A 12,417-nucleotide genomic window follows, 5' to 3' on the forward strand; every position below is an offset into this window, starting at 1 on the left:
GGACACAACTGAGTGACTCAACAACGATATCCAGGTTTAAACTTTGCTTTGCATATGTATTACAGATCATGATCATACATTTAAATTATTTAGCAGAGCAAATGGGTACATCCTTTGCTGTCCCGGGTCCTAGAGTTTATAGCTATGCCTCTGCTAGTCTTCCAAAGGCTCCACATTCACCCAGATCCTCATATCAACATTAATGTCCACGAGTCCCTGTTATGGACCCCACCCTTCCTGGAGCAGGATTTTTGCATTTTTACCTTGGTATCTGCCAGGTGCTATTTTCCACACTTGGGATTCTTTCTCTTTTCCATGTCTCCATGTATCACTTACAATCAAGTTTAAGAACCACATCTACCATGTACCTTTCCTTACTAATACCATCCATCCTTCACAGGTCCTCCTTATTTCAGAACTCATTCAATAGTCATTCACTTAGTAGTTATGTACTGAGAGGCGTGATGGCCGTTTGTATTAGTTTACTGGGGCTGCCATAATAAAGAACCACAGACTGGGTGGCTTACAATAGACAATAGACATTTGCTCACAGTTCTAGAGGCTGGACATCCCAGATCAAGGTGTCTGAGGGTTTGGTTTCTCCTATGACCTCTCCGCTTGGCTTGCAGATGGTTGCCTTCTTGCTGTATCTTTCATCTGTGTGTCTCTCTGTGTGCCCAGATTTCCTTTTCTTTTAAGAGCAGGAGTCAGATTTGGCCATTAGGGCCCACCCTAATGGCCTCATTTTAACTTATTCACCTCTTCCAAGACCTTATTTCTCAAATACGAGGTACTGGGGGTTAGGGATTCAACATATGAATTTTAGGGAGATCCAGTTTATCCCATAACACCAATAGAGACAGGCTGAACAAGAAAGAAAGTGATACCTGTTCTCTTGTTGTTTGACAGCCTGGTAGAAAAGATGAAACTGAGCAGGACCCTCCTGGGTACAAAAGCCTATCTCTCCTTTCTTAATTGTAGGAAAAAGGCTTCCGACTCCTAGATCCTCCCTGAGTACCAAAGGGCAGATTCAAACAGTTACTAATTGGGGAGTAGAGGGAATGCAGAAACAAGAGAAACAATATCAGGGCCATAAAGCAGGGTCCTAGTTCCTCCTCAAATGGTATACATAATAATATAATGTATCTCCTCTTGAGAGTCCCTTGGACTGCAAGGAGGTCTAACCAGTCCATCCTAAAGGAGATCAATCCTGGGTGTTCTTTGGAAGGAATGATGCTAAAGCTGAAACTCCAGTACTTTGGCCACCTCGTGCGAAGAGTTGACTCATTGGAAAAGACTCTGATGCTGGGAGGGATTGGGGGCAGGAAGAGAAGGGGATGACAGAGGATGAGATGGCTGGATGGCATCACTGATTCGATGGACACGAGTTTGAGTAGACTCCGGGAGTTGGTGATGGACAGGGAGGCCTGGCGTGCTGCGATTCATGGGGTCGCAAAGAGTCGGACACGACTGAGCGACTGAACTGAACTGAACTGATCTCTTCTAGGGTATCCACCCGTGTGGGAGATGGTAACTTCTTTCTAAACACAATCAGGAGGAACCTGGACTGTTTGGAACCTGAAGGTTGATGATTGAGATTCCTGGAATACCACCTTTGTTACCTCATCACCAACCAATCAAAAAAAGTTCACACACTTTGTAGCCTGCCCCTGACCCCCAAATCATCAGGGAGTTCTGGCTTTCTGAGTGCGGTCTGCCCATTAAATAAGGAGACTCTGATATTTCAGTTTGGCCTCACTGTGCATTGGGGACATGAACTTGGGTTCAACAACAAGGACAGATATGAAACAACTATTTCCATGAATCCATAGTTAATTACCATTATGGGATGGTCCAAGAAGCAGAAAAAGAGGTACTTGAAAAGGTAGTGCAGTGTTGGGGGCAGGTCAGGAATGTCCTCTAAGTTAGATCTGAAGGAAGGATGGGTGGCAGTCAGCCAGGTTGAAGAGGGAAGGTCGATTATTCCATACTGGTAGCAGGGAAGAACATGACATATACAAGGAATCAAAAGAAGACATTGCAGCAAGAAGTGAGTGGTGGGAGAGGGCAGCAGATGGCTGATGGGACCAGATTACGCAGGATGTTCTGTCCTGACAATGCTTACTGCATCGTGTCTTGGACTGATTTTTATGCGTGGAGGAGGGGGGCACTGCATGTTTTACTTCCCCTTCTGCTCCTTTAGGGAGGGGAGACTCGATTCCTTCATAGTCTCCATGGTGTGAAGGGATATAGTAGGTGCTCAGTAAACACATTAAGTGGGTGTAATGAGAACTGAGATTGACGGAAGCACTCTTGTCTCAATTAGGGGCTGACCCAGTCTGGAGAGTTTCTCCCAAAGGCTCTAGAAGGTGAGGACTTTTGGTAGTACGATGCCACCTAGTGCTCCTTTTAATTACAGCAACAAAGGGGAGCCTGGTAGTGAGTAGTCTTCGACTGTTATCTGGAAAATTGGGACACAAAACATTTTTTTTTTTCATCAGCATAAATTAATTTGTTGAGCCACCCATCCTCTCATTAACTCATCCATCCTTTTTGATGTCCTCCTGCACCTCTTTCCTGTGAATTAAAGATGTCATGTTCTGTCCACCTCCAGTGGTTCCCTGAGTGTCTGTGTTCCGTCTTTCTGTCCCCACATGATAAATAATACGCTCAGGTATCAGTGTCTAGATTCTGTGAGCACTCATAGTGCTTTCTGTTGACAGAGTCTGTTGTAAATGACACCATCACATCATGTTAGAATTAATTGTAGGTTTTTCTTTCTTTCTTCCCCCCAAAGCCAAAGGGCAGTGACTTTGTCTTACTCACTGCTGTGGCTCCTATGGCCAGCCTTGGGAGCTGTTGTTCTGTAGTAGTTGCTTAAACAAAGTGTTTTCTGCACTGAACTGCTGCAACCTTGGCAGGCCATCTGCTTGTGAAACTGTCCCGTAGGCAATTCCCAGGCAGTGGGAAGACACATTGCTCTACAAGTGACCCCAGTACGAGATACGGGTGGCCAGGGCCCTCTAGGTCTTACTTTATGGCGGTGTACCTTTAACAATGTTATTATGGAGTTTCTCTGGATTATGGTGGTCCCACGAGCTGGTCCCAGTGTTTTAATCAAGTTTTCTGTAAACACAAAGCAGCCTGAGTCATGTTTCCTGCTCCATCTCCGCCTCATTTCTATTAACTTGGCTTAAAGTTTGGTTCAACCTGCTTCTCCAGCTTCATGTGCCACCTCTTTCACTATTTCCCTGCGTATTATGGCTCAGTCATATTTTGTTCTCTTTGTCCACCAGATACACAGTCTTTGTTCATGAATGAGATATCATTGTACAAATGTTAATTTCCCTCTAATTAATTCATAAATTCAATGAAGTTCCAATTAACACTTGTCATGAGGAATTTGAAAAATATCCTGAAAACTTATATGGGGCAATAAAGATTCATGAATAGCCAATGCAATTTTGACAGAGCAGGGAGGCATGTTCTGTCCTTTAACTATGATGACTGGCTACAAAATTATAGTAATAAAGCCTTGTGGTGCTGACACAGGAATAAACCAGAGAGTTCAGAACAGACCCATCTATATTTGGGGAAGATGTTGAAAAAAGGACTCACTCCATTGCGAAAAATAAAACTGGATCCTTATCTCACACCATATACGGATGGATTAAAGAACTAAATGTGTAAAAGGAAAATTATTAAGTTAACTGGGCTTCCCTGATAGCTCAGCTGGTAAAGAATTCACCTGCAATGCAGGAGACCCTGGTTTGATCCCTGGGTTGGGGAGGTCCACTGGAGAAGGGATAGGCTACCCACTCCAGTATTCTTGGGTTTTCCTTGTGACTCAGCTGGTAAAGAATCCTCCTGCAATGTAGGAGACCTGGGTTTGATCCCTGGGTTGGGAAAATCCCCTGGAGAAGGGAAAGGCTCCAAATGGATTGAACTAGACATGTAAAAGTAAAATTAGTAAGCTAATAGAAGAGGATGATAGAGAATATGTTTATAACCTTGGGATTGAGAAGGACTTATTAAATTATACTAAAAAGCATAAAGAGGATGAAGGGCTATAAAATTAAAGATTATTCTTCTACAAAGGATATCACAAGCAACATGGCCAGTCTTTGAAAGTAATTAATGTCTAGATGTTACAAAGACCTCATGCAAGTCAAAAAGAGCAATAGAAAAATAGGCAAAGGCTATAAATAGACAATTCACAGAAGGGGACCCCAAGTGGCTTATAAATGTACGAAGAACTGCTCAATTTCACTCATAGAGAAATGCAAATTAAAACAATGTGCTGACATGAATTCCATGACACTGACACAAATTAGGAAACTGGCTAATTAGATGAATCAGTATTTGTAAGGCCCTGAGAATAGTATCTGACACTTAGTAAACACTATATGACTATTTATGAATAAATAAACCACTGCATGCTGGTAAGGATGGGAGTAGGGGACACCCTGGAATGTGGTGTAGGGCAGCAGTTCTGGTGTGCCATCTAGCAGTACTGGTGAAGTCAAGTACCCAGGGCTTCCACCAGGCTACTAGGCACCTTTGTGCTATTGGAAAATACTGTCCACCACAGTCTGAATTTGAAGAGGGCATACCCTCTGGATAATCACAGCCTGAAGATTCATGGCTTGACTAAGGAACAAAACTTTGGTGGGAAGGAAAGGACATGTCTTCCTCCAGCAGAGCACATGACATGGGCAAGAGGGTGGGGTCTGTTTTTCAGCCCCCACTGGCTGGCTGGCTGGATGCATCTGTGCAGGACAAGTTGAATATGATGGCCTCGTGCATCCCCTTTGGTTTTAACAATTTCACTCCTAGGCATATATTTCAGAGGAGTTTGTTCATAGGTCCATAAAAGACCACTGACAAGGAGGACCATAGCTGCACTGTTTATGATATTGGAGAGGTGGAGCCAGCCTTGGTATCCAGCACTGGGGGGCTGAACGTAAAAGGTAAGGATGTCCAACACAGAAAGCAGTGCCACAATAAGAAGCAATGAACTGGGATTACAGCACCCACAAAACAGGGACAGAACCTTAAAAAGATTGCTGAGTGAAAACTAGAAAACAGGATGATCCTTAAAGTCCAATACCACTGTTACAATTAAAAACATGCACTAATGAAAATGCTATACATTTTTTCAAAAATATATACCCAGGCACGTGCGTGCGGGCTCAGTCGCTTCAGTCGTGTCCCAACTCTTTGTGACCCTATGGACTGTAGCCGGCTGGGCTCCTCTGTCCATGGGATTCTCCAGGCAAAAATACTGGAGTGGGTTGCCATGGTCTTACCCAGGGGATCTTTCCCATCCAGGGATCCAACCAGCATTTCCTAGGTCTCCTGAATTGCAGGTGGGAGCCACGGGGGAAGCCCATATACCCAAGCACAGTAGCATGAATTCCTATGGAGGCTAAAGTTGAGGTGTGGGGAAAATGAAAAAAAAAAGGAAACAAGAGAGAGGTCTTTAATTAAAGAGTTTAATTACTCCAACCCTGCACCTGAAGTCTAAAGGAGTGGAGGAGGAGGGGCAGGGAGGAAGAGAGAAATCAGATACCAGGCAGATTTTCAGGACGTGGCTCCACGTATTTTTTCAGGGTGCCTCAACCTTTGCACCCTATTTTCCTCACCACAAGTGACTAGATCCTTTGGGGGCAGGGTCTGTGTTTCCTCTACCTTAGTTCTCTTCCCCCTACCCCCTCCACCCTATGTCTTGCACACAGTAGCTGCTTCTCAAGGGCTGGAATTGACGCGAACCGAGACTATTTCCTGCTCCCGCGACCGAGTCACTTTGTGACAGAAGGCAGAGGGAGACTGCCGGGCTTTCCTTCATTCAAACCCTCTGATCCTCATCTTCTAAGCGTCAGTCCTTGGTTCTCCATTGCCGGCTCCCGGGTCTAATCCCGGGTTTCAACCCGAGTCTCCTTGGTCTTGGGCGTTGCTCACTTCTGCACACCCCGGGACTCCTCCCAGCCGCTCAGAGACACCGCGGCTCATTGCCCTGGTCCCGCCCCATTTAGGATGCACACGCGACTCTGAGGAGCACAGCCCGGGTGCCCGCCTCGGAGGCTCCACCCCTTTCGAACCTTCGCTAGCACCCGCAGAGGGCGAGGCTGTTGCCAGGAGACCGGGGGACGCGCGGAGTGCCGGGTTTCTGACCCCCTTCCCAGCCTGCGGCCCAGTTTCCGCGGTGTCCGCAGCTGCCTCTGAGGCCACCCGCAGAGCGCGCCAGGATGGCCGAGGTCAGAAGTCAGCGCCCCCTTCTCTGTCGCCTCTCCTTCGACCCCTCCCCGTCGTCTCTCTTCTGCTATCCCGCGTCACATTCAGCATCCTATCCCCACCCACAACCTCACTCCCTACTTCCCCCTCCTCCAGTTCCCCTTGGCGCTGGGTCCATTATTTCTTGCCCCTCCTTCCATTAGGTGGACACCCCCGCCCCCCACCTTGTTAAACTCACACGGTGCAAAGTGCGGTAGGACTTTTATAAGTCCCCCCCCCCGCCCCCCCCCCCCAACACACACACACACACGACAGGCCCCCACTCCTAGATTTTGAGTCGAAAGGTGAAACCACAGGACAGATACACAGAAATATTGATGTCTTGCTGAATGGGGAAACCTGGAAGAAGGCTTCATAAATATCCAGTGTCACCCTTATTTCCTGGCCACGTCGAACCACGATTCCCTATCAGCTGATCACCCATTACTCGTTTCAGCCCATCACTACTGCCCTGTGCTGTCACTGACCACTGTGTTAGTATCTTATGCCCTCCTTTCACTCCTCGACTTTGTGACACACTCCAACTTCAGCCTCACTGATGAGAGGTTATTTCTGCAACTCTTTAGTGACCCCTCGCCTGTCCATTGTTGTTGTTCAGCAGCTAAGTCGTGTGGGCCTCTTTATGGCCCTGCGGACTGCAGCACACCGGGCTCCCCTGTCCATCGGCCTGTCCCTTAGCACCCTCATTTATAACCTGGACAACCTCAGATCCCTGTCCTTACTTGCCAGTCCCAGTCCTCATCCATTATGGCCCTAATTCAAATCCTTCATCACTCCATCAGAGACCTCCCCAGTCTTTCTCATCACATGGTCAGTCCCAGCCAGGATCAGTTACATAGTTTGTGGGGTTCAAGGAAAAATGAAAATGCAGAGTCTCATGTTAAAAAAAAAATTAACAGGTTTGAGCAGAACAGTAAACCAAGGGTGGAGCACATCTTAGCAAGGAGGCTCCTGCAACTGAATAGTTCACACACCCACGAAGCCAGGCCTGATCCCAGCTTCTTTCACTACCATGACACCCCTGCTCTAATTCCTTCTTTGGTCTCCTTTATACCTTTCACATCCCTTCATCATTCCATCTCCTCCACACCTAGTCTGCCCTTGCAAATTCCATCTTCCTGTGGTCAACAACTCTCTCTCCTTATACAATCCCTCTTTATGCTCCATCTTCTTCCCTCTCTAGTCTCCATCACTCTCATCCATCCTGCCAAATGTCTTTCTTTTTAAAAAAACTTACTTTTAATTGGAGGATAATTGCTTTACGGTGTTGTGTTGGTTTCTGCTGTACAACAATGTGAATCAATCATAAGTATACATATATCCCCTCCGTCTAGAGCCTCCCCCCTCCCACCCCCTATCGCACCCCTATAGATTATCACAGAGCACTGGGCTGAGCTCTCTGTGTTAACATCAACTTCCCACTAGCTATCTATTTTACACATGGTAGTGTATACGTGGCATTGATACTCTCTCAATCTGTCCCACCCTCTCCTTTTCCCCTGCTATGTCTACAAGTCCATTCTCTACATCTGTGTCTCTATTCTTGCCCTGCAAATAGGTTCATCAGTACCATTTTTCTAGATTCCATGTTTATGCGTTAATATACAATACTTGTTTTTCTCTTTCTGACTTAGTTTACTCTGTATAACAGGCTCTATCTTCATCTGCCTCAGTTCACCTGACTCAAATTTTCTCCTTTTTTGTGGTTGAGTAATATTCCATTGTATGTGTGTACCACAGCCTCTTTATTCATCTTTTGATGGACATATAGGTTGCTTCCATGTCCTAGCTATTGTAAATAGTGCTGAAATGAACACAGGGGAACATGGATCTTTTTGAGTTACGGTTTTCCAGGGTATATGCCCAGTCATGGGATTGCTGGGTAATATGGTAGTTTTATCCCTAGTTTTTTAAGGAATTTCTATACTGTTCTCCACAGTAGCTCTATCAATTTACATTCCTACTAACAGTGCAAGAGGGTTCCCTTTTATCCACATCCTTTCCAGCATTTGTTGTTTGTAGATTTTTTGATGATGGCCATTCTGACTGACGGAGAAGGCAATGGCACCCCACTCCAGTACTCTTGCCTGGGAAATCCCATGGATGGAGGAGCCTGGTGGGCTGCAGTCCATGGGGTTGCTAAGAGTCGGATATGGCTGAGTGACTTCACTTTCACTTTTCACTTTCATGCATTGGAGAAGGAAATGGCAACCCACTCCAGTGTTCTTGCCTGGAGAATCCCAGGGACGGGGGAGCCTGGTGGGCTGCCATCTATGGGGTCACACAGAGTCGGACACGACTGAAGTGACTTAGCAGCATTCTGACTGATGTGAGGTCATACCTCACTGTAGTTTAGATTTGCATTTCTCTAATAATGAGTGATGTTGAGCATTTTTTCATGTGTTTTTTGTCCATCCAAGGCCAAATTTCTTATCTTCAGTACCCACATTCATTCATACCTCTTTCTTCCCATTTCCTCCTCCTGTTCCTTCTAGTTCTTTAATTTTTCCTTTATTTCCTTTTCTACCCCCACTAGTCCTCTTGGTTTATTTCATTCTTCTTCATTTTCCCTATGTAAGCCCCAGATATCAATACTATAAACTAATTATTTCCTGTCTCTTCCCTTTCATAATCTACTGTCATTTTTTCATCTATTTTTCTTTTCATCTGACCTCAGTCAAATTTTCCTCACATTTGCTTTCATACCCTGGAGAAGGAAATGGCAACCCACTCCAGTACCCTTGCCTGGAAAATCCCATGGACAGAGGAGCCTGGTAGGCTATAGTCCGCAGGGTCACAAAGAGTCGGACACGACTGAGCAACTTCACTTTTTGCTTTCACAAGTCTTCATTTCCATGCAGCCTCATTTTCCACTGCAGCTCTCTTTTTCTTTTCCCTTTTCCCCACTATTCTCAGCTAATAGTACACACCCAAATCAGTGTTGTATGAAGGAGCATCACAGCTCCTTTCTGATCAGTTCATGTTGAAATCCTGCTTCTGAAGTAGATACTATTATATGCTATAACAGTGTACGGAGAAGGCAATGGCACCCCACCCCAGTACTCTTGCCTGGAAAATCCCATGGATGGAGGAGCCTGGTGGGCTGCAGTCCATGGGGTTGCTGAGAGTTGGACATGACTGAGCGACTTCACTTTCACTTTTCGCTTTCATGCATTGGAGAAGGAAATGGCACCCACTCCAGTGTTCTTGCCTGGAGAATCCCAGGGATGGGGGAGCCTGGTGGGCTGCCATCTATGGGGTCGCACAGAGTCGGACATGACTGAAGTGACTTAGCATAGCATAACAGTGTAGATACCAACTGGTTATTGGTCACAGCTAAAAGATTATTTTTGCTTTGCTTTGAATTGCAATATATTTTAAAATGACAATACAAACAAATTTCTTTTGTTCATAAAAGTTTCTCTACAGCTTTTTTTCTTTGATATTTTCCCATGCCTGTGCTAAGTGCCAGGTGCACAGGGAAAACCTTTCTTGTGAACAACTCTTTAGGCTAGTGATCAAGTGTTATGTTAATACCGTTTTGTTTCAGTTCAGTTCAGTTGCTCAGTCGTGTCTGACTCATTGTGACCCCACGGACTGCAGCTCGCCAGGCTTCCCCTATCTGTCACCAACTCCCGGAGCTTGCTCAAACTCATGTCTATCGAGTTGGTGATGCCATCCAACCATCTCATCCTCTGTCATCCCCTTCTCCTCCTGCCTTCAATCTTTCCCAGCATCAGGGTCTTTTCCAGTGAGTCAGTTCTTCGCATCAGGTGGCCAAAGTATTGGAGTTTCAGCTTCAACATCAGTCCTTCCAATGAATATTCAAGATTGATTTCCTTTAGGACTGACTGGTTGGATCTCCTTGCAGTCCAAGGGACTCTCAAGAGTCTTCTCCAACAGCACAGTTTGAAAGCATCAATTCTTTGGTGCTCAGCTTTCTTTATAGTCTAACTCTCACATCTGTACATGACTACTGGAAAAACCATAGCTTTGACTAGATGGACCTTTGCTGGCAAAATATTGTCTCTGTTTTTAATATGCTGTCTAGGTTGGTCATAGCTTTTCTTCCAAGGAGCAAGTGTCTTTTAATTTCATGGCTGCAGTCACCATCTGCAGTGATTTTTGGAGCTCAAAACAATAAAGTCTGTCACTGTTTCCATTGTTTTTCCATCTATTTCCCATGAAGTGATGGGACCAGATGCCATCCATGATCTTTGTCTTTTAAATGTTGAGTTTTAAGCCAGCTTTTTCACTCTCCTCTTTAACCTTCATCAAGAGGCTCTTTAGTTCATCTTTACTTTCTGCCATAAGGGTGGTGTGTCATCTTGATATCTGAGGTTATTGATATTTCTCCTGGCAATCTTGATTCCAGCTTGTGCTTCATCCAGTCCAGAATTTTGCATGAGGTACTCTGCATTTAAGTTAAATAAGCAGGGTGACAATATACAGCCTTGACGTATTTCTTTCCCAATTTGGAACCAGTCTGTTGTTCCATGACTGGTAAATACCATTTACAGGGAGGGAACCAAGAACATGGTGGGCTGCTGTCCATAGGGTCACACGGAGTCGGACACGGCTGAAGTGATTTACCATGCGTGCATGCATTGGAGAAAGAAATGGCAACTCACTCCAGTATTCTTGCCTGGAGAATCCCAGGGATGGAGGAGCCTGGTGGGCTGCCGTCTATGGGGTCGCACAGAGTCAGACACAACTGAAGCGACTTAGCAGCAGCAGCAGCACCATTCCTTAATATGAGTTTTTCTTCTTTGTGGAATTGCTGAATTGTGATCTTTGCAATAATCTGCTTTTTAGTCAGGAAGAAAACCTCTGTTGAGTTTAATGTTAGTATTAATACTAACGTTATACAAAGTGTTCTATAAACATGCTTGTGACTCCATATCTGGCTTAAGATATAGACTCTGTTTTGCTTGCGTATCATATTTAGAAGTGTGATCAACAGTACAGGTGTTTTTGAAGACCAGTAGCATGTCGACTTTCTCTATGTTGGAAAAGACGGGTTTGTCAGGGCAGAAGGTAAACTAGACAACTTACCCAAAGTCTGCAGGGTGAATCTGAATTGTACTTTATTATTGGGATTAGAGATTGTGTCAGTTAATTTCTTTGACAAGCAATAGAGGTTTTTCTTAAAAAAATTATTGGAATATAGTTGATTTACAATGTTGTGCTATTTTTGGGTGTACAGCAGAGTGAATCAGGTATACAGATACATGTAACCACTGTTTTTAAGATTCTTTTCCCATGTAGGTCATTACATTGTGTATTGAGTACAGTTCCCTGTGCTGTACAATAGAGGCTATTAGTTATCTATTTTATATATGGTAGTATGTATATGTTGATCCTAATCCCCCAATTTATCCCTCCCCTGCATCTATTCCCCCCAATAACCGTAAGTTTGTTTTCAACATCTGTGATTCTATTTCTGTTTTATAAATGGGTTCATTTGTACCTTTTTTTTAGATTCCATATATAAGAGATAACATATGATATTTGTCTTTCTCTGTCTGACTTACTTCACTCAGTACAACAGTCTCTAGGTACATCCATGTTGCTGCAAATGGCATTATTTCATTTCTATTTATGGCTAAGTAATATGAGTCATATTCCATTGTATATATGTACCACCTGTTTTTAGAATTTTTAGTATTGGAGTTTAATTGCTTTGCAGTGTTAGTTTCTGCTGTACAACAAAGTGAAATAGCTGTATGTATGTATACATATATCCCCTCCCTCTTGAGTCTCCCTTCCCACCAAGTCTCCCTTCCCTCATCCCACCTTGTACCACATCTTCTTCATCCATTTCTCTGTTGATGGACATCTAGGTTGCTTCCATGTCCTGGCTATTGTTAACAGTGCTGCAATGAACATTGGGATGCATGTATCTATTTGAATGAATTATGGTTTTTTCCAGATATATGCCCAGGAGTAGGATTGCTGAGTCATATGGTAGCTCTATTTGTAGTTTTTTTAAGAAGCCCCCATGCTGTTCTCCATAGTGACTGTAGCAATTTACATTCCCATCAACAGTGTTAGCAATAGTTTTGATTTTAAAGCCTGTTTTAGTGGAGATATCAAAGCATAATGTTACAAACATAAATAAGA

The 12,417-nt window shown here is 44.4% G+C and overlaps 1 protein-coding gene across 1 annotated transcript in view; it reads left to right on the top strand.

Moving 5' to 3' along the window:
- The first annotated feature begins 6,127 nt into the window (after positions 1-6,127).
- The window catches only part of CFAP58 (cilia and flagella associated protein 58), a 106,645-nt gene continuing 100,355 nt past the window's right edge, over positions 6,128-12,417 (top strand). Inside the window, exon 1 of the mRNA XM_006050100.4 lies at positions 6,128-6,257. Within this exon, the coding sequence (XP_006050162.1) occupies positions 6,249-6,257 (9 nt within the window). The 5' untranslated portion in view covers positions 6,128-6,248. The remainder of the gene's footprint in view (positions 6,258-12,417) is intronic.

The sequence above is a fragment of the Bubalus bubalis genome, chromosome 23 (genome assembly GCF_019923935.1).
Source record: "Bubalus bubalis isolate 160015118507 breed Murrah chromosome 23, NDDB_SH_1, whole genome shotgun sequence".
Lineage (NCBI taxonomy): Eukaryota > Metazoa > Chordata > Mammalia > Artiodactyla > Bovidae > Bubalus > Bubalus bubalis.